Source organism: Jaculus jaculus, chromosome 8 (genome assembly GCF_020740685.1).
Source record: "Jaculus jaculus isolate mJacJac1 chromosome 8, mJacJac1.mat.Y.cur, whole genome shotgun sequence".
Taxonomy (NCBI): Eukaryota; Metazoa; Chordata; class Mammalia; order Rodentia; family Dipodidae; genus Jaculus; species Jaculus jaculus.
In genome coordinates this window covers 124,661,873-124,683,913 of record NC_059109.1, presented here as the reverse complement: position 1 = coordinate 124,683,913, position 22,041 = coordinate 124,661,873, and the positions used below count along the sequence as shown (strand labels likewise).

General features: G+C 47.9%; 1 protein-coding gene across 2 annotated transcripts in view; it reads right to left on the bottom strand.

Moving 5' to 3' along the window:
* The window catches only part of Pkig (cAMP-dependent protein kinase inhibitor gamma), an 83,833-nt gene that overhangs the window by 3,493 nt on the left and 58,299 nt on the right, over positions 1 to 22,041 (bottom strand). For both annotated transcript variants that reach the window (XM_045156766.1, XM_045156767.1), the window contains exon 3: positions 1,955 to 2,169. In XM_045156766.1, coding sequence (XP_045012701.1) covers positions 1,955 to 2,105 — 151 coding nt within the window. In that variant the 5' untranslated portion in view covers positions 2,106 to 2,169. The remainder of the gene's footprint in view (positions 1 to 1,954; positions 2,170 to 22,041) is intronic.

Sequence of the window (22,041 nt, the reverse complement as noted above, 5' to 3'; positions counted from 1 at the left end):
GCCTGGGGTCCTGCATACTGAGAGGTCTCTGGAGGCTCTTCGGCTGGTCACCTTGCCTGGATTCCACGAAAACTGTTCCAGTTCCTGGCAGTGAGTACTGACTTGTCCCTGTGTCTCCTTAAACACCAGTCACCTTGGCAGAGAATGTCATGAACTAGGAGGACCCAGACACCTCAAGGACTCTGAGTCAGGGTAAAGTGTTCCAGGGCATGGGTTGTGTGGACCAGCAGCTACAGTGGCTGAGACAGAGGGGGACACAAAACAAACTCTTTCAGAGCTGAAACAGACACAGAAGTTTTGAGGGGTGCCTACCAATGAGCCCAGTGTGACAGCTGGGCACACTGCTCATTCAGCCAGGCAGTGACTGGTCATTGAATTGGCACCTCTGTCATGTGCTAAGCACTGCCAATCACCAAGTGCACAAGACAGAGTGCTCAGGGACAGTCTAGATCAGGCACTGTGCTAAGAAGGCCATGGTGGTGGCCAGAAGATGGGCCTTCTGCCTAGGAGGGACTGCAGTCAGGTGTTTCCACAGTGAGAAGCAGAAGCCAGGCAGGGAGAGAGAAGAGCCTGATGGGAGGCCAAGAGGAAGCCCACTGCGTCTTTGGCTGGCCCACGAGAAGGTATGAGGGCAGGAATGATAGTTGCTGTAGAGGGGAGCATTGTGAGGCCATACTTGGTAAGAAGTTAGGGGCTACCATACCCCTTAAACGGAGGCCTGGGTGGGGTTCTGAAGGCAAGGGTCTGCAGGCATATGGTCTGTCATGCTATTATGGTTACATGCTGGGTGATGCTGTCAATAGTCACCCAGCTTCTCTGGGCCTCAGTTGCTAGTATCGTGAAAGGGTTGGGTGTCTGTTCCCAAATTCTTCTCAGCACTCTTCTGTCCTCAGAGGTTACTACAGGGCAGCAAGGGCCAAGAACTCCATACCGGGGCTACTCAGGTTAAGAAACAATCATGGGCCTGCACTGCACTGTGGGAAGTGATGTGGCAAAAAGTGGCTTCAGGGTGCTGTGCAGCACAGAGAGGAAACGGGGGTCAGGGACAGGCTTCCCAGAAGAAGGGTCTGGAGCTGACCTGCAAACTCAAACCGAACAGTCTTCTAGGAGGGCAGAAGGAGAAGTGGGCAGCAGGGCACGGCAGGCACGCGGGGTGGCAATGAGGCTTTTCCTCCTGGCACCCTTGGTGTCTGGGGCTGTGCTTGCCAACCACCTGCATATGCAGGCATGCCAGGCCTCCCTCCTGTAGCTCAGATCCACACAAAGGAGGCCTCGTCTGAGACAGACATGACAGTTAGCTGTCAGAGGCCCCTCAGCGTGCCGGTGAGCTGGGCCTGGTGGCAGGGAAAGGGCGGGGAGCCCCAGGCAGAAGCACCAGTGAGGAGAAAGGCCCTGAAGGGGAAGTTCTGCAGCTCCACTGAAGCCGAAGCCGACCAAGCAGGTTGTGGGGAGGTGGGAGGGAGCATGGCATGGACAGGACCCAGTGCCAGGCGTTCTGGCTGCACATGACTGCTGGAGACACCAGAGAGAGGCTTGGCTCTGAGTGAGATGTTACAGGAAGTTGTAAGCAAGAGCATGACTTGGTAGGGGGAGGGTGCAGCAAGGGGAAGGACAGGGACTACTCATGATGACGGTGCAGGGGTATTGGTGGGTAGTTTTGGGGATGGAGAGAGGCAGAGGGAGCTGGGATGTATCTTGGAGATCTGACAGGGCTTGTGAATGGGCTGGGGGAGGGGAAAGAAAAGTGTCCTGGATGCCCGCCAGAGTCCTCGGGGTTGGGACACTGGCACCCTCCAACCTGGAGACTGACCAGACTCTGCCACAGATAGTGCGGCAGGCCCAGTTTAAGTGTGGCTGCCTCTCTGAGGAAGTGTGGACAGTCTAGGACTTGGACACCAGCCAGGAGCCAGCAGAGCCCGCTGCCCACCACGATGCTGAAGACTTTGGCTCTGACCTGTTCCCTTGAGTGCCAGCTCGCCCATGTCTCCAGCCAGCTTCCGCACGCTCACAGCCTCGGAGTCTCCCTGGATGTCAGGGACTGCATTCCGACGGCCTGTCCGGTCACAGGAGATGAAGTCCGAGTAGGAGGACTCGACCTCCATCATGCCTGTCGCATCGCTCCTCAGGCCTGTGGGGTCTTCTGACAAAGTGACAGTAACTACCTTTCCACTGAGAACAGAGTAGAACATACAAAGATAGGTCACTGATTCTACCCAGACAGCCGGACATTGAATCTTTAAAGCAGTGAGTAGTAAACATGTTCACACATCAATATCCAGTGCCAATGCCAAGCAAGGCTAGGTGCTGCAGATACAGCCACAAACAAGCCACCCATGGCTCCCACCCTCAGAGATCTACTATAGGGTGCCTCCCACTATCCTGAGCATGTGGCAGGCTCAGGGCTTCAAGAGAATATGCATGGCATATGTGAGAGACTGCCAGAGCCTGACAAGACTGGAGGTCAAAACGTGACATGTTAGCCAACATCCAAGGATGGACACATGACACAGAGGAGGAATGAGTGAGAGAAGCTGGGCATGGTGGCTCACACTTATAATTCCAACACTTGGAAGGCTGAGGCAGAAGGATTGCTGTGTGTTGGAGGCCAGCCTGAGCTATACACACACACACACACACACACACACACATACACACACACACAGTGGGTTCTGGGTTACACAAATGTCTTTACAAAGAGGAGAACATGGGCTGGAGACATGGCTTAGTGGTTAAAGTGCTTGCCTGTGAAGCCTAAGGACCCACATTTGACTCTCCAGATCCCAGGTCAGCCAGATGCACAAGATGATGCTTGTATCTGGAGTTGATTACAGTGACTGGAGGCCCTGGCATGCCAATTCATTCTCTCTCTATCACATTTTTAAAAAACAAGGCCAGTCTGTTGGGCTTGCCTCAAAAAAAAAAAAAAAGGAGAGCATTATTACATAGAAGGGGACAGTATGGGGACTCTGAAGGCAAACCACGTCCCGAGGGGATCTAGGCCAGGTCAGGAACGACCAGCTGTGCATTTTCGAAGGCAATTCTGGAGTCTATGTGGAGCAGGGGCTGCAAGGGAGCAGGAATAGAGTCCCAGAGCTCTTTCCTCCCATGCCCTCTCCCTCCTCCCACCTGGCCATGCTCAGGCTAGGCTGGGAATTCTAGAACCACTGCCTGTTATGGTAAGTAAGTGTTTCTGGGCTAAGGAGAGGGAAAGATACCCTCCCAGGCTCCCAACTCAGCACATCATAAAACCCCTGCCTCATCAGGCAATTTCCCTCCTTCCTCAAGAACCAACCCTCCCTCCACCCCCCTCTCCCTCTCCCTCTCTCTCTCTCTCTCCCTCTCTCTCTCTCTCTCTCTCCAGCATTCTGATATTTTTTCCCCCTCTATGGCTTTGGATCCTGCCAGTTTCTCCTGGTGTTAAGAAAGTCTTGGGCTCAAGAACCAGTTTGTCTCAATTCCTCTATCTTGAACCTAGAACCTGATGCTGTGTCAGTCAAGGCATGGGCACCACATGGGCGCCACACTGCCTACGCACAAGAGAAAGAGACAATAAAACATGAAGCGGTGAGGAGCAAGGGGGTGAGGAGACCAGCTGCAGATGTGGTTTGGAGGACGAACCAGCAGGACTTAGTGTCTGGCTGACAGGATTCTGGTTTCTGATTCTAGATAGTAGTGAACAGAAATGTGGCTCCTGAAATAAGAACTAACAAGAGGGACGTTGAGAGGAGTAAAAGGGGGAAGGAGGGAGAAAAGTTCTACTTGGCTGGCCAGGTAAGCTTCAGGGGCCTGCAACCCCTCCAATGGAAGCAGTAGGGCAGGCACATGGAGGAGGCTGGACCACAGACGTGGGAGAGGGAACTGGGAAGCTAGGCACACTCGCAGCCCAAGTAGTTGACAACCCAGTCTAGAGAGAGAAGAGAAGCATGTACTATGCACAGCCACAAACACTCACAAGATTATCTGGGGTCATAGTCTATACTATGTTTCACAGCCTATGCTTCAGAACAAAGATCCCCTGGCCTGACTCTGGGCCTATTTCTCCACCTATAAAATCAAAGTGGGGGCAGAATTTTGCATAAGGCAGTCCCTCGTTACCACCAGGTGGCGCACCATGTCTATCTTTCTAGTCCTGGTGGCACTCAGGCTCTGCCAGCGCTGAAGGAATTCCCAGAGAGGGTTCCTTCTACAGGTCACAGTTTCACTCTGCTTTCCCCTTCCTGTGGGGAAGCTGCTAGAAGCTTCAGTGCAGGTAAATGGCCTGTTGCAGTAACAGTAACAACAGCAGTAGCAAGTACTAATCATGTAATGACACTCACCAGGTACGCGCCCTACAGCCATCACTTTTGCAACAGCCCCCAGGCCCACTGAGAGATCTGTAACATGTTCTTTTTGAGGTACAGTCTTGCTGTGGCCCAGGATGATCTGAAATTCACTATGTAGTCCCAGGCTGGCCTTAAACTCACAGCAATCTTTCTACCTCTTCCTCCCGGAGTACTGGGATTAAAGGTGTGCACCACCACACCCTGATACATGTAACTTTATAACCACACCTCAGAAAGATCTCAAGCAGGGGGAGTCAGTCTCTGATCAGGCCACATCACCTCCAGGAAGCTGTTTCCTCAGCTCTTTTCCTCCAGTTAGAACATGAACTCCATGAAAATGAGGATTTTATCTGGATTTACCACTCTAGACTGAAAGGTCTAATGCAAACAGTAAGCCAATACACTCTGCTGTGCCCTCCTCAAATCTGCCCTGCTGGGCGCCCGATAAGGAAAAGGTGCACAAACAAATCCCTGCTGGCCCGCATTTCTTTCCAACTGTCCACCTACCCTCCCAAGGTCCCCATGCTCAGAGATCTACTGCAGGGGGCACCCCCTTGTCCTGGGCATGTGGCAGGCTCAGGGCTTCAAGAGAATACGCCCTGCGAGTCTTGTCTACTATCTCTAGGATCTGACACCATGGTGTGCAGTTACTTGCTTGTCTACAATGCCAGCCTCGGGCTGGAACAGACTCCCTGGGGTCCTGACCTGGCCCGTGTCCTGGCTAGCCTCACAAGCTGCCCAGGGAAAGTCAGTGCTCCTAGTACAGTGAGGGAACTCTGCCAAGCCCAAGGCCTAGCCCTGGAAAACACCCATCCCAACTCTCAGGGAACCCAAAGATGGCTCTGGGGAGCTCGCCAGTAAAATGGAAACACCTAACTTCGCTTTCTTGGCTTGTATTCTTCACTCTGCAATGGCACAATCCAGTAATCCCAGCTACTTGGGAGGCTGAAGCAGGAGGATCATAAATTCATTGCCTGTTGGGGCTACACTGCAAAACCCTGTCTCAAAACATGTATCAAGAGAGCCAATCATGGTGGCATAAACTTGAAATGCCAACACTGGGAAGGTAGAGGTTGGATGAACAGGTGTTGGAGGCTATACACCTATATAGCATGTTTGAGGTCAGCCCAGGCTACAAGAGAACCTCTCATAAAAGGGGAGAGGGCTGCCAGGCGTGGTGACGCACTCCTTTAATCCCAGAACTCAGCGCTTGGGAGGCAGAGGTAGGAGAATCACCATGAGTTCAAGGCCAGCCTGAGAGTACATAGGGAATTCCAGGTCAACCTGGACCAGAGTGAGACTCTACCTCGAAAAACCAAAAAAGAAAAAGCAGGGGCTGGAGAGATTGCTTAGTGGTTAAGGCACTTGCCTCCAAAGGCTAACAACCTCAGTTCAATTCCCCAATACCCACAAAGTCAGATGCACAATGTGGCACATGTGTCTTGAGTTTGCAGGAGCTGGAGGCTCTGGCATGCCCATTTTCTCTGTCTCTCTTGTCTCGATCTCTCTTTGCTTGCAAATAAATAAATGAAAATATCTTTTTAAAGTCAAGATCTCAACTTTTTTGTATTTTTGAACCAGTAAATCAATTTATAATAAAATTTTATGTAAGTTTTTATTCTAAGAAAATAAGCCAAGTTGTGTATAAGGACAAAGATGGAAAAATTTTCAACACCACATTATTTTAAATAACAAAAAGAGGGCTGGAGAGATAGCTTACCAGTTAAACACATTTGTTTTCAAAACCTGATGGCCTGGGTTCAACTCTTCAGTACCCACTGAAAGCCAGATGCACAGAGTGGCACATACCTGGGGCTCATGTGCTTTGATGAGAGGCCCTGGCATGTCTATCCTCATTCCCATTCTCTCTCTCCCCCCTTATAAATAAATAAAAGAACAAAAAGACAAAGATACTAAACTAAGCTCCTAATGCCAAATGTTCTAAGTGGATGATGCAGAAATATACATACTTAACTAATTATACTATCATATGAAATATCCAGGAAATAAAATTTATCTGTGAATATGTCTTAAAGACTTGGAAGCTGAGTATGTCTACACTTGCCTCTGATCCCAGCACTGGGAAGGAGAAGGCAGGAGGATCTCAATTCTAGGCTAGCCTGGGCTACCCAGCAAAATCCTATCTCAAAAAACAAACAGGGTCTGGGGTGACAGCTCAGCAGATACAAGCACTTGCTCTGCCAGCATGAGGCCTGAATTTGATCCCCAGCTCCCACATAAAAAGCCAGGCATGGTCACACATACCTGTAGCCTCCAGTGCTGGGGGCTGAGGAGAGCAGAAACAGAATTGCTGGGGCCCACAAGTCAGCTAGTGTGGCCAAAAATGGCAACTCCAGGTTCAGTGGGAGACTCCGTCTCAAGGAAGAAAATGTAGACGAGTAACAGAGGAGGATTTCCAATATTCTCCTCTGGATTCTGCGTAAGTGCCACAGGGAGCATGTATCTGTAGGTGCGTGTGCATGCACGCACACAAACAGACACGCACAACAAGCCAATAAAAAGACCTAAAGAAATGTTCACATATAATGTAAGTGAAATAAAGAAAGTCAATCATATATATTACTATTTAAATTGGTGAGTGACTTAAACATGTTACATCTTTTTAAATTTTTGTTTTTGAGGCAGGCAGGGCCTTATGTAACCCAGGCTGGAATCAAACTCAGAATATAGCCAAGGCTATATACTTGAATTCTTGATCCTTTTGCCTGATCCTCCACCTTCCAAGTGTTGGTATTGCAGACATGTACCACCATATCATCTTATTTTCTAATGTTAAAGTTATGATGATATAAGCTGGAGAGATGGCTGAGTGGTTAAGGTGTTCGCCTGTAAAACCCAAGGACCCAGGTTCAATTCTCCAGGACCCATGTAAGCCAGATATACAAAGTGGCACATGCATCTGAAGTTTGTTTGCAGTGGCTAGAGGCCCTGGCGTGCCCATTCTCTCTCTCAAATAAATAAATAAAATAGTTATGATGATGAGGGCTAGAGAGATGACTCAGCAGTTAAAGGTCCTTGCTTGTAAAGCCTGACTGCCTGGGTTTGTTCCCCAGTACCCATGTAAAGCCAAACACACAAAGTGGCTCATGAGTCTGGAGTTGGTTTGCAGTGGCAAGAGACTCTGGCATGACCATTCTCTCTCTCTCTCTCCATCAAATAAATAAAAACATGTTTAAATTTTTTTTAATTTATTTATTTGCAGGGGAGAAACAGAAGAGAAGGAGAGAGATGCAGAGAAACAGAGAGAGAGAGAGAGAGAGAGAGAGAGAGAGAGAGAGAGAGAGAGAAAGAATGAGCACACCAGGGCCTACAGCTGCTGCACATGAACTCCAGATGCATATGCCACTTCATCTGTCTTTACACAGGTCCTGGGGAATCAAACCCAGGTTGTTAGGCTTTGTAGGCAAGTACCTTAACCACTACGCCAGCTCTCTAGCCCTAAAAATAATTTTTAAGTTATGATGATTACAGTGCTAGAGATGGAACCCAGACCCTTCTGTTGGGCAAGTGTTATACCACTGAACCAAATCTCCAGCCCATAAATTATCTAGTTTTTAGATATGTGTGCATGTAACAGAAAACACAAAAGATACAAACAGAAATATAAAACACTGAATCTCCTCATCCTACCCCAGATGCCCTTGCTAAGCACACACTACTGTGGTCTTTCCAGAGAAAGAAATACAAAGTCTCTCCCTCTTGTTCTCTTGTTCCTATTTAAGATAAAAGCAATCTCTCTCCTCCCTCCTTCTCTGCCCCCCCCACTATATTCCCAGGCTGGCTAGAACATACAACAATCCTCCTGCCTCAGCTTCCTGGGTACTGGGATTATAGGCATGAGCTACCATATTTGGCCAAAATGCTATTTTCCATCCAAACATGTCTTAGAAATAATCTCAAATTACCCTAATGTCACCATAACAATTATATCAAAACAATGAAACCTTATAATCCTAAATTGTTCTTTTTACCATATCAAAGGATCTGTGAATTTCTTTTACTGTAATAAGTACTGCCAAACTTTCCTCCATGAAAGTCTTTTTGGTTTATTTTTGTTTATTTATTTGAGAGTGACAGACAGAGAAAAAGGCAGAGAGAGAGAATGGGCAGCACACCAGGGCCTCCAGCCACTGCAAACAAGCTCCAGATGTGTGCGCCCCCTTGTGCACCTGGCTTATGTTGGGTCCTGGGGTATGAAGCTCAAACCGGGGTCCTTAGTCTTCACAGGCAAGCACTTAACCACTAAGCCATCTCTCCAGCCCCTCCACGAAGGTTTTTAAAAAATTATTTTAATTTATGTGTTTAGCTGTATATATCAATGGAGGGGGAGAGGGCACTCCAGGTCTCTTGCCTCTGAAAGCAAATGCCCAACAGGCTTTATGTGAGTAGTTGGGAATTTGAATACAGGTTGGCAGTCTTTGCAAGCAAGTGCATTTAACCACTTAGCCATCTCCCCAGCGCCCTCCACAGAGGTTTAATGTTCCTGTCTCAAAACAAAAGACCTGACACAGAGACCCAGGCCCCGCACACACTGGGCAAGAGCTCTATGCATGTATGTAGCCACATCCAGTCACAGCAGTTCACATTAATACAATGTATAAAGTGGTGAAAGTGTTACGATATTGGGTCTTCTGTGCAGTCTCCCTCCCATGAGGGCAAGTGCTATCTTTTCTTTGCTTCCTAATGCATGCTGAGGGCTGGTCCAGTGTCTGCAGATGGTAAGTACTTCACACTTACCAAGTAAATAATGAACTATTCATAGGGTAAGTCCTCCTCCCGGGTGCCATGCTAAGTACCTTCCATTCAGCCTCCCAAGTCACTCAGCGCTGAGCGACACTATTCGAATCTCCACTTGAGACACAGAAAGCGAGAGCTCAAGCTCGCGAACACGGCCACTCCCTTACCTCCTCGGGGTGCGCCTTCTCGTCCTGCCAGGCCAGCACCTATCTCTGGGATACCCACTGATGCTGTCCCCCACTCTTCTGTTCATTCTTCTTGCTGCTCTACACATCTGCCCACTCTCTTCTGATATCACCATCCACTTGCTTAACATGGACTCTCAATGCTGAGACCCAGACATCCCACAAGAGAAACAAGTAGCACTGCGCTTCCCTTTCTGGGTGCTACCTCATTCATCCTTTCTCTGGGGCACAGAGCACCTCCATAATCAGTGGCACAGGTCAAATCCCAGCTCATGCCTCCCATGGCTTTTTCCATCCGAGGCTGCCTGTGCCACAGGGTCAGTCACTTAGTTCTCCTAAAGTCAGCACTTTTTTCCTGTTATTTCCAATGCTCTATAGCCCTCTCCTCCCCAGACTTTCTGCCTCCAGATGTCTCATCTATTCCCTTAGGCCCTCCAGCTTCTGCTTGCATTTGGAAACAGTAGTCAATTCCTGCCTGACTCGGAAACCTTCAACGAATAAAAGAATAAAGCAGGGTTGGAGAGATGGCTTAATGGTTAAGATGCTTGCCTGCAAAGCCAAGGGACCCAGGCTCAATTCTCCAGGACCCACATAAGCTAGATGCCCAAGGGGGCACAAGTGTCTGGAGTTCATTTGCAGTGGCTGGAGACCCATTTTCTTTCTTTCTCTCTCTCTCTGCCTCTGTATCAAACAAATAAATAAAGTACAGAGGCAAGCAAAGATGAGTGTGGTGATGCATGCCTATAATCACAGCAGCTGGGAGGTGAAGGTAGAAAGATGAAGAGCTTCAGGTCATCCTCAGCTATTTAGCAAGCTTGAAGTCAGGCTGGTCTACAGGAGTCCCTGTCTCAAAAAACAGACTAAAAGCCAGGCGTGATGGTGCACGCCTTTAATTCCAGCACTCAGGAGGCAGAGGTAGGATTGCCATGAGTTCTAGGCCACCCTGAGAAACTACACAGTGAATTCCAGGTCAGCCTGAACTGGAGAGAGACACTATCTTGAAAAATCAAAAAAATAAAAATAAATTGAAAGGGAGTGGTGAACGAATGAATGAGATTATGATTATGGTATATTGTCTGTATTTCTGGAAGTTGTCAAAAAAGAGTTTACAAAAAACAATGAAGGCATAGCCACTGATCTATTTACACATACCACACAGACAGTTCTCAACAAATGTTACTAACAGGTCCTGGTTTGTTCACTTCCTGCAGCCTGTCACAGATCTCTAGCAGAGGGACAGCTCTGATACATTCAGGAACATCAGAGGGCCAGGCCCTATGAGAGCAGGTATGAGGTAAAATCTACCTGAAAGGGACCACAGAGCCCATCTGGACAAGGCTCTCATTATCTGGAAAAACTGAGACTCAGAAGGAGATAGTACACTGCCCAAAGTTCTAGAATCTAGGATCCTAATGCCTAGTCAAGCTCTTTCTCCCACACATACAGACTGAGCATTCTGGATGACATTACAAACGTCAGAGACCAGAAGTGCGCAATGGTGGAGGGCACCTGTGCACTGTTCAGTCAGCTTCCCCACTTACCAGCCTGGAGACACTGGGCAATTCCCTGAACCTCGGTACCTTGAGAATAAGAGTAACATGCTGATGTTTGGGAGGCCGTCCTGAGGACTCAACGAGAGCACACTGCTCTGCCCCAGTGAGTCATGTCGGTGTAGGAGGTACACACTACCACACGAGTATGGTCGCACAATGGTGAGTGAATTATCAGTAGGCCTTTTCTTCAGGCAAGTGTTCAGCTTCTTTGTTTTTACTTTGTGTTTAGTACCATAGAAAGCCAAAACTTATACCTCCTCTTGTACTTTGCACTGCTGAGGGGAATGTAACTTTTATCTATAGATAGAACCTGGCTGGCATGTGCTTGTCAGATCCAGAACATTGAGCTAGCAGGTAAAGTTTAAAGAATATAAGATAAACAATGTTCTAGATTCCAGGGTACACAGAACAAGGGACATGCAGTCCTGAGTCACAACCATTGTGAAAGTCTGGCTCTACTAAGTTTGTTTTCTCTCTCTCCTTCTAGGAAGGCCCTCATTCCCACCTTTCTCCCAGCTTCCTTTTCCCCACCTGAATAAAAAAGGTTGACATGTGATCTCTATGTCTCTTCCAGTGCTAACATTTCACTGACAACTGGACTACCACCTATGTGCCAGGTGTGAGGTACGTAGTGGAAACTAAACAAGAGACTTACAATTTGGGGGCTGGAGTGACTGCTAAGTGGCTAAGGCACTTGCCTACAAAGCCTAACAACCCAGGTTTGATTCCCCAGGATACATAAAGCCTGATGCACAAAGTTGTGCATGTATCTGGAATTTGTTTGCAGCATCCAGAGACCCTGGCATGCCCATTCTCTTTCTCCTCTCTGTCTCTCTTTGCTTGTAAATAAATAAACAAAAATATTTTTAGCTGAGAATAGTGGTGCACACCTTTAATCCTAGCACTCAGGAGGCAGAGGTAGGAGGATTGCTATGAGTTCAAGGCCACCCTGAGACTACATAGTGATTTCCAGGCCAGCCTGAGCTACAGTGAGACCCTACCTCAAAAAAAAAAAAAAAAGCAAAATAAAAATTTTTTTTTTATTTGAGGGCTGAAGATATGACTTAGCAGTTAAGGCACTTGCCTGTGAAGCCTAAAGACACAAGCTTGATTCCTCAGGACCCACACAGGCCAGATACACAAAGTGACACATGCATCTGGAGTTCATTAGCAGTGGCTACAGGCCCTGGTGTGCCCATTTTCTTTCTGCCTCCTTCTCTGTCTCTTTCAAAAAATTTTTGTTTTAAATTTTTGAAAAGATATATACAATTTGATACCAGAAAAGGCATTGAATGAGTAAATTAATCTATCATGGCAGATTATGATGCATGTCATGGAAAGAGAGGAGAAGTGAGGGCTCCCCACTGTACCCCTGGCTCAGTAAGGTCACAGAAGGCCTCCTGGAGAAGTGGCTTTGGACAAAAAAAAATCTCTCTCTCTCTCTCTCTCTCTCTCTCTCTCTCTCACACACACACACACACACACACACACACACACACAGGTAGCTAACGCCAGGTGTGGTAGCACACATGCCTACAACTCCAGCATGTGGGAGAGAAGGGCAGGACAACAGCAAGTTCAAGAGCAGCATGGTCTACACAGTAAGCTCTTATCTCAAAAGCATGAAGCAAGAACAAGAAAAGGTGGCTCTAGAGGGATCCAGGCAGAACCAGCATCTACTCTGAGTCTAGTAACTTCCATCTACCTTAAGTTTGTGCCCCATGGGGTACTAAAACCTCAAGCTCTTGTCTTCATCCCTGGAATTTTGGGTCTTTGTGGGACACGAATGCTTACAGAACATCTAGCTGACCATGAATGCCCAGGCTGGAAGGTAGAGGCCTCGTGTTCTGGGTCCTGGGGGTCTGAGGCCACAGCCCCTTCAGGTGCTTGCTCTAGGCGTGTCAGGTTTCCTCACAGAAAGCCTCTTCTCCCTTGGGTTTTCACTGTTCTCCCAGCTCTGGAAACTGAAGAGGCTCCGAACTGTGCCAAGAGCTACGGTCTGTTCCAAGTCTGCAGTTACTGGTCCTCATTGCTCGGGCAGATTCCATTACAACTCTAAATTGTTTTCCAAATATATTTGAAAGGTCATTTCCTGTTATTTTTTTTTTCCTTTAAAAAAATAAATACTTGTAGAAACCATACAAAAGCAAGCAGAGTACACAGGATTGAGACTGTCTTCTAGGAGAGAGTTTCTCAGGCTGGGCAAAATTTCTGTCAGGCTTCTCTGAGGGCAGAAAGAACTGTGGTCACCTGATTGCAATGCCAAGGACTACTTAACTGACTGTCCCCAAATCATGCCAGTGATGAGAACCAGAACAAGAGAGGCATAGAGATGGGCAGAAGAGGCAAGATCGAGAGCACATTCTAAGAACTGGGCAAGAGCAGAGGTACAAAGAAGGGCAGCTTGACCAGGGGCTGGCATAAATGTTCCTGAGTGCCTTTGGGCACATCCAACACAAGGCTCCAGAGTGCCAGCCACTCGTTTGGTCCTGGGCAAGGCTATCCTCCAGCCAGCACGTGGAAGCAGGCTAGGTGGTGGGTGTCGCTTACAAGACAATGGAGAAGGAATGACACAGACTCCAGCCTCTGCCCGCCCCGGAAGGCTCAGTCCTCCATGGCCTGGCTGTGGCGGGAATGACACCTGCTGAGCAAGGGCTGTGGGGGAGGACAAGGAAGGATGCTGCAGCGTTGGTGACTTCCATACTGCCCAGCTGTATGGGCACCCTTCTGTTTTCCTCTTTTGACTTCTCAGCCTGCTTTCCTTGTGGGGCATGCAGACACTACAACTCCCATGCCTCCCTCCAGCCTCTCTCCCAGCCTGCTGGGACCCGCATGCTGTAGCTTCTCCTCCCCAGGACCCCAGGTGTTCTACCCTTTCCCTTAAATACTGAGTGCTGATGAGCAGCAGAGCCCCAGGCTCTCTTACAATTCGTGAATCTGCCGCTTCCTGTGTTGGCTGGTACGGCATCAGCCCTGCAAAGCTCACGTGCCGAGCCTCCAGCCTGCATCGCTCCAGCCTCCCCAGCTCACAGGCTGCTGGAGCAGGAACCTGGAGTCATTCTTATCTTCCTCCTTCTTGGCCACCCACCTACAATTTGTCACCAGATCCTGTCATTTCTGCATGCAAAATACCTTGAACGTGCCCACCTGTCTTGTCTCCCCAAGTGCGCCATGTGAAGGCAAGTCCTGCTTCCCTCTCACCCCCAAGTCCAGTTTCCCACACAGAGCAGTGTTCTCCAAACAGAGCTATGTGGTTCCCCTACTTCATTTAGGGAAATTCAGCCTGGACAAAACCCAGAGACTCATGCTAGTCCTTAAGTGCCCGCAGTGACCCAACCTGCCTTCCTGCACAGCCTTGCATCATTCTCACTCTATCTTCGCCCATTTTACTCTGGCCACATTGGCCCTACTAATTCCCCAAACCTAATTTTTAAAAATATTTTATTTATTTTGCAAGCAGAGTGAAACAGAGACAGATAGACACAGAGAGAAAATGGGCATGCTAGGGCTCCAGCAGCTACAAATGAAATCCAGATGCATGTGCTACTTTGTGCATCTGGCTTTTTTACGTGGGTACTGGGAAACTGAACCTGGGCCATTAGGCTTTGCAGGCAAGTGCCTTAACCACTGAGCCATTCCTCCCTTCATGGTTAAATGTGCTTGCCTGAAAAACCTGATGACCTGGGTTTGATTCCCTGGCAAATTACATCTCTCCATGTAAAGCCAGAGGCACAAAGTGGCACATGTGTCGATTTTGTTTACAGTGGTAAGAAGCCCTGACACACACACACACACACACACACACACACACTCTCATTCATTCTCTCTCCCCTTGCAAATAAATAAATAAGAATATTTTAAGAGCCGGGCGTGGTAGCACATGCCTTTAATCCCAGCACTCAGGAAGCAGAGGTAGGAGGATCGCCGTGAGTTCAAGGCCACCCTGAGACTCCATAGTGAATTCCAGGTTAGCCTGGGGTAGAGTGAAATCCTACCTCAAAAAAAAGAACGTTTTTAAAATAAATAAATAAATCCTGACCTCATGTTTTCACTAGGCTCTTTCTTCTGCCTGCATCATTCCTTGCCCACTGCTCTCTGTGCCTTGTAAGTACAGGCAGCAACCTAGCCCTGGGTCCTCAAAGGCTCCAACTCTGGGACCTGAAGGCTCAGGCCACTAGAGTTCCTCCTCCCCCACTATAACGTCAACAAGGCCAGGCCTCAGGGGGCTGGAGGCTAATGAGATGGACTTTGCTAGAGCTTTACAGCCTAACATCTGTCTTTAGAGTGGCACCTTGAGATGCTGGGCACCTCACCTGACCAGAGAGACAGAAAGAGGAGAGCTAACAACTGCTTTGAACATGGCCGTGCGGGTTACTCAAAGGCCACATCACAAGGCCTGACTGCAGGTGAGGTGTGCTGAGCAGCTTCCAGGCAGCCCCCGCCTCCTCTGGTTTTAGAGCAAGTCCACGAGAAAGGAAACATCCCCGCTGCTTTACAGAGAGCCGCTGGAGGCTCAAGAGGTCAGTAGCTTGCCAAGGTCATACACCAGATGTGGAGCTGTTCTTAGGCTAAAAAGTATGGAAGTGACCTAGCATGGGATATGGCTTTAGTAAGGGTTTGTTGCTTTTCCTGTCTCTTCCCCCATTCCCACCCCTATCAGTCCCCAGCCTCAAAACAAGGCATTTCTGAAAGTAGGGCAAGAAAGCAAGGAAGTCTCACAAGAATATTCTACCATGCTTGCCAAAACAAATACCCTGATGGACGCAGCCATGGTTATGCAACATTCTGTGGGGGCGTCTGTCTGTGGCAGTGGTGCTGGAGACAGATCGCACTGATTCCTAGCCTGGCCTCAAACCTGTGATCCTACCGCCTCAGTCTCCTCAGTGCTAGATTATAGGTGTGCACGGCCACATCCAGCTCTTTATAGTGAATTTTGAGCTAGAGATAAAATTCTTCAGTCTTTTCAGTAATGTTGGTTGAATCTATGAATTCTGCCTCCAAATTCTTACTTCATAGCCATGGTAAAAATAATCATTTGGGACGGGCATGGTGGTACACACCTTTAATCCCAGTACTCAGGAAGCAGAGGTCAGATCGCTTTGAGTTCAAAGCCACCCTGAGACTACATAGTACATTCCAGGTCAGCATGGGATAGAGCAAAACCCTATCTTGAAAAACCAAAAATAAAATAATAATAATTTGGGGTACAAATTTTAAAACTCACCCCCTCAAGCAGCTATGCCCTACCCTGCGGTTGACCAGTGTTACTGCTTCATGTTGGGCTGGGGGCTGGAATCATGACACACACTTTCTGCTATCCATCAGCGTCTGTGCTTCTCCAGAGGTCTTTGGAATGAAGTAAAAAATAGTTCTGCTGCACTCCTACGAGGGGCTCAGGCATGCTGGAGTCTCCCCAGGCCTCCTGCTACTGGCTACAAAGCAAGGTTCTCAGAAAGAGGCAGCCTCAATCTATGTGAGGTGAAGGGAGCGGCAGGAAGGGAAAATGAGGTCACTTCTAGGCAGGCCTGCCAAAGTCTCAGGCTGGGCTGCCTCCAGCTCTTCTGGTGCCAGGCGGCTGCCTCTAGGCAAGGTTCTTCCACTCTGCCTCAAAGGCCTCAATGGGAATGAAGGAGAAAACCAGCCACCTCCTACCTCTGTGGTGGTTTGGAAACCCTCTGCCTAGCAAGAGTGACATCTAGGGGTTGAACCGTAGCTCCATGGCAGAGCACTGCCTCGTATGGAGAGAGTTGCATCGTCAGCACCACCAAAAACAAAGTGGAGTCTACTTTGAACCTCTTTAATTAAATTATGAGCTGGGCTTAATGACTATACTGTTTTTCCTCCTCTGCCATCACCTTCTCTTCTTTCTTCTACATCTCCTCTTTCTTTTTGTGGAAGGTGCTAGAAATTAAACCTAGGGCCTTGCATACACTAGAAAGTAAACTATGCCCCCAATCCCTAACTTTTAGCAAATAAAATGGAGCATGTGGTACTCTCTGGCCTCTAAGAAGTCATACAGCATCCACTGACTCTCTCTCAGGAGACACCTGCCTTTGGCACCTGAGCTACATGTAGGAAAGCTGAGGCTGTCATGCAAAGGAGCCCAAACTAGCCCCACAAAGTAAGGAAGGCCTGGGCCTACATGGAGAGAGATACAGCTGGCCAACCACTAGCTGTACACTTAAGCCAACCAACCCAGCCACTATCTATCAATAATTACATGAATGACAAAAACTAGAACGACCCACACAGGCTGTCCCCAAACTCCTAACCACAGAAACCATGGGAGAAAATAAACTACTGCTGTTATCATATACCACTGAGTCCTGAGGGGACACAACAGTGGGTAATGAGAGCGATCTCGAGTTACTTCCCACTCAGAACTTCCTCTCCAGTTCCTCTATCTAGAGTTCTATGAAAATCATACCCAAGGGCTGGAGAGATTGCTCAGTGGTTAAGGCACTTGCCTGTGAAGCCTAATAACCCAGGTTCGACTCCCCAGAACCCAAGTAAGCCAGATGCACAAGGTGACACATGCACACAGGTGACACATGCACAAGGTGCCGCATGTGTCTGGAGTTTGACTACAGTGGTCAGAGGCTCTGGAGCACCAATTCTCTCCCACCCTCATAAAAAATTATACCCAAAATACATGGGAGAATGAAAAGAAGCAGGGTATTATTTCTGCAATACCAATTCATTCATCCAACAAAACCTGACTGGTCACTCAGTATGCACCTTATTCGGGACTAGAAGCTGTGGACACAAAGAGGAAGACACAAGCATGCCCTTGAGTCAGAAAGATCGACTGGAAATCCTTAGCTCTTCCTGAAGTGGGTGGGACACATAACAGAATTGCTGGAATCAGTGGGGATGCTTCCAAAGTAGCCTCTTCCCCTCCCTAGTGAGTCTGGTAGTCACAGGCGGGTGAGGCTGGAGGGCAAGTACCAGCTCAGGACCACAGCCTTTGTCAGCCTCTTACCGATGGAGGCGCACCACAGCACGCACACCTGATGAGAAATAAGAATTTAGGCACCCCTTAGGATACTGTACAGAAATCCTTATAAACTTTAAAAATCCTTTAAAAGCATGGTAGCTAAGAGCTACAGTTTAAAAAAAAAACAGTGCACTGCAGAATGGAGGCTCGGGAGTCCAGGCATTCATTTAGCATCTCTCTCCCTTCCTTGGCGTCACTGCTCAGCAAGCACTGGGGAGTCCCAGTGAACAGACCAGACTCCACGCTGCCTCACAAGGCTCCCACACTAGTGGACAGGGTCATGCCACCCACAGACAAGATAACTCACGTGGCAGAAGTGCTTAGAAGAGGGTGATTTTTGAGAGAGGGGATGGAAGCCTCGCTCTTAGACCAAGCACAGGGACACTGATGAAGAGAATGGAAGGAGATGGGGAGCCAGACGGACATGCCAGGTGTCCAGAAACAAACAAGGCAGCCACAGAACTGGGGATGAGTGAGTAGGCAAAGGGGTGAGAGAGAGAGGACTGCCTGTGGCTGGTGGCCTTCCAGGGTACAGGAGACAAGGGCAGGGCTGCATTCGGCTCTACTCTTTATTTTCTCTGGCACTGGCATTTCCAGTTACACTTTTTTTTTTGGTCTTTTGAGGTAGGGTCTCACTCTAGCCCAGGCTGACCTGGAATTCACTATGCAGTCTCAGGGTGGCCTTGAACTCATGGCAATCCTCCTACCTCTGCCTCCAAAGTGCTGAGATTAAAGGTGTGTGCCACCACACCCAGCTTCTGACTGCAATTTAGTACTTCCTCTCCAGACAATTTTTTGAGGACTTTCTTTAATATATTGCTGGTCTTGGTTTAATTCCCTAGAACCCACATAAAACTAGGTGCAAAGTGGCACATGTATCTGGATTCTATGTGCAGTGGCAGAAGGCCCTGGTGTACCCACACTCACTCACTCTGTCTGGCTCTTTTTCTCTGCCTCTGTCTCTCCCTACCCCTCCCTGTCACATGTGTGTGCACATGCAAATAAAATTTTTAAGTTAAATTTTACTTAATATTAAGTTATTTTGAATGTTAAGAAAAAGGGAAACCAGGTCAGGCATGGTGGTGCATGACTTTAATCCCAGCACTTGGGAGGCAGAGGTAGGAGGAATCACTGTGAGTTCAATGCCAGCCTGAGAGTGATTCTAGGTCAGCCTGGGCTCACGCAAGACCCTACCTCAAAAAACTGAAAAAGGAAAGCACGTAAGAATGGCTACTAGTTTTAGATGCACGTAAACATGGTGACAAGTGCTTTCCACTGGAAGCTGCACAGTATCCCATAGGATCTGGCTTGGGTAGACTGAGGCCCACATCCAAACCTGTCTCTAATCAGCAGACCTGCTATTGTGCTCTAGTGTCGAGAACCACAGTTCCTTCATTCTGTCACTCACTCCTGATGTTCCTAAGAAGGTACTGTTCTCAGCAATGAACTTGAAGCTTCCGATTAACCTGGAACTTGCTGTGGAGCCTAGGTTGGCCAGAAACTCAAAAGTCTTGTGGCTTCTGCCCACCAATTACTAGTGGTACAGGTATGCGCCACCATGCCTAGCTCACTGCAGGTGCTCTCTAGAGGGCCTGTGCTATTACAGTGCAGAGCTCAGGGGAGAGGTGTGCATCACCCAGGGCCTTAGTGACATAGTCAGGGCATGAACTTGCATCTCATTCCTGACTGCACACATTCTCTAGGGTGGTGCGTTGTGGTAATGGCTTTGTCTTGATGTAGATGACATTGTCCTTGTCCTATCTTTATTGAAGGATGGCTGTTCCATCACCAAGCTCTGTCCCTATGTCTCTGTCACTGAAAATGGCTGTCCCCAGCAAGGTCAAATACAGCCACTCCACTAACCTGGAAGATGAGCTCCAGAGTGACTCACAGAGCACCTGACATGCTGCAAATGTTTCCCAAGAGTGAACGAAGTAATGAGCCAGGAGATACACAAGTGTGCAAGAGTGTGTGCAAGAGTGTGCGCATGCATGGACACACACAGAGGTGGCTCGGGAGCACCACAGCTATGCATACTCCAGGTTTCTAGAAGGACCCTCTACATGCTGTCACCTGAATTTCAAGAAGTGATGAGTAGGTGACTGCACGAGTGCCCTTTAGATCAACTGCCACAAGACAGAGAAAACCCACAGTAGGAAAGCCTGCGCTGAATCACACCAGCTCTTATGCCAAGGCGGCCCCATGGAAGCATCATCACCCTGCAACCCCTCACTGAGAAGAGCCGGCTTCACAGGAAACAATGACGAGTGAAAAGTATGCCGAGAACAACTTGCCTCCTCCCCACATTAACTCCATAGTGAGGTACATCAGAGACATGCTCATAGCTTCTTAGCTAATCAAGTCATTTGGAAAATACACTAGTGTTCAATTTCATTTGTCTAATGATTTCCCCGGGGAATGCCATGCTCTGAAGCACCAGCTTTTTGCAAAACCTTGTCTGGAGACACAGAGCACATCACTGGTTACCTAGGACTGGGGAGGAATTAGGAGGGTAGTGGGGGAAAGACACAGGAGTGCTTCATGAGTGATGAAAATGGTCTACAATTGACTGTCAGAATGGATACTCAATTCTCAATTATGAAAGGCCACTGAATTGTACTCTTAAATGAGTTGAGCTATGTGGAATATGAATTTATTAAAAATATCTGCTTATAGGCCTGGGATGGTGGTTTGATTCAGGTGTCCCCCATAAACTTAAGTATTCTGAATGCTAGTCTCCCCAGCTCATGGCAATTGGAAATTAAAGCCTCTTGGAGGTGGTGTATTGTTGGGGGATGGGCTTATGAGTATTAGAGCCAGTTTTCCCATGCCAGCGTTTGGCACTCTCCTATTACTATTGTCCACCTGATATAGGCAAGAAGGTGATGTCTACCCTCTGCTCATGTCGTCATTTTCTTTCCTGCCACCATGGAGCTTCCCCTTGAGTCTGTAAGCCAAAATAAACTTTTGTTCCCCTCCCACACACAAGCTGCTTTTGGTTGGGTGATTTCTTCAGCGATGTGAACCTGACTACAACAGCTGGAGAGATGGCTCAGCAATTAAAGCACTTGCTTACAAAGCCTGACAGCTTGGGTTTGATTCCCCAGTATCCACATAGAGCCAAATGTACAAAGTAGTGCATGTCTGGCATTTGTTTTCAGTGGCAGGAGGCCCTGATGTGCCTATTCTCTCCCTCCTCCCTAATCCCCTTCCTCAAATAAATAAAATTTAAAAACAAATCCATAAGCTTAGTGGTTAAAGTACCTGCCTGCAAAGGCTAATAAACTGAGTTCAATTCCCCAGCATCCACGTAAAGCCAGACACACAAAGTGGTGCATGCATCTCGGGTTCGTTTGCAGCAATTGGAGGCCCTGGCATGCCCATTCTCTGTTTTTCTTTTCTCTCTCTGCTTGCAAATAATAAATTTAAAAAATTTTTAATCCGATTATAGCCAAGTGTTATAACACGTGCCTTTAATCCCAGCCTTGGGAAACTGAGGTGAGTGGGGTGGGGGAGGGGTGTCACTGTAAGTTTGAGGGCAGCCTAGGACTTCAGAGTTCCAGATCAGCCTGGGCTAGAGTAAGATCCTAGCTCAAAAACAAAAAATCTGATTATGAACTACAGAGATGGCTTAGTAGTTAAAGCACTTGCCTATGAAGCCTAAGGATCCAGGACTGATTTTGCAGAACCCATGTAAGCCAGACATGCATGGTGGCGTATGCATCTGGAGTTTGTTTGCACTGGCTAAGACCCTGGCATGCCCATTTTTTCTCTATTTTCCCTCTCTCTAATAAATAAATAGAAATATTTTTTAAAAATTGGGTTATAATGGGGAGAACTCCTTATATAATAACTAGTGCTAAGCTTTCCTCAATGATTTCAGATCACTACTGTGAAGGCAGTTTTTCATATTGGTCATGACAGCAATGTTCTCAGTAGCACAATATGCAGGGCTGTGTGACCTCTACAAGAATAGTCCCATGTTTGTTTGTTTGTTTGTTTCCTTATAATACCCTTTATTTTTTATCCTAAAGCTGGAAGGTTAAGCTAATAGACTTGAGCCATACAGTGCTGAATGACTCTGACAAGTTACTCAAGCTTTCTCTATCTCAGTTTCTCCACATACAGGTTTAGGGCATTGCAAGGATTAAACAAGAACAGTGTGCAAAAAGGCACTGAATGGTGTCTGTGGCAGTGGAAGCCAGACAACTGAAGTTCTCAATGCA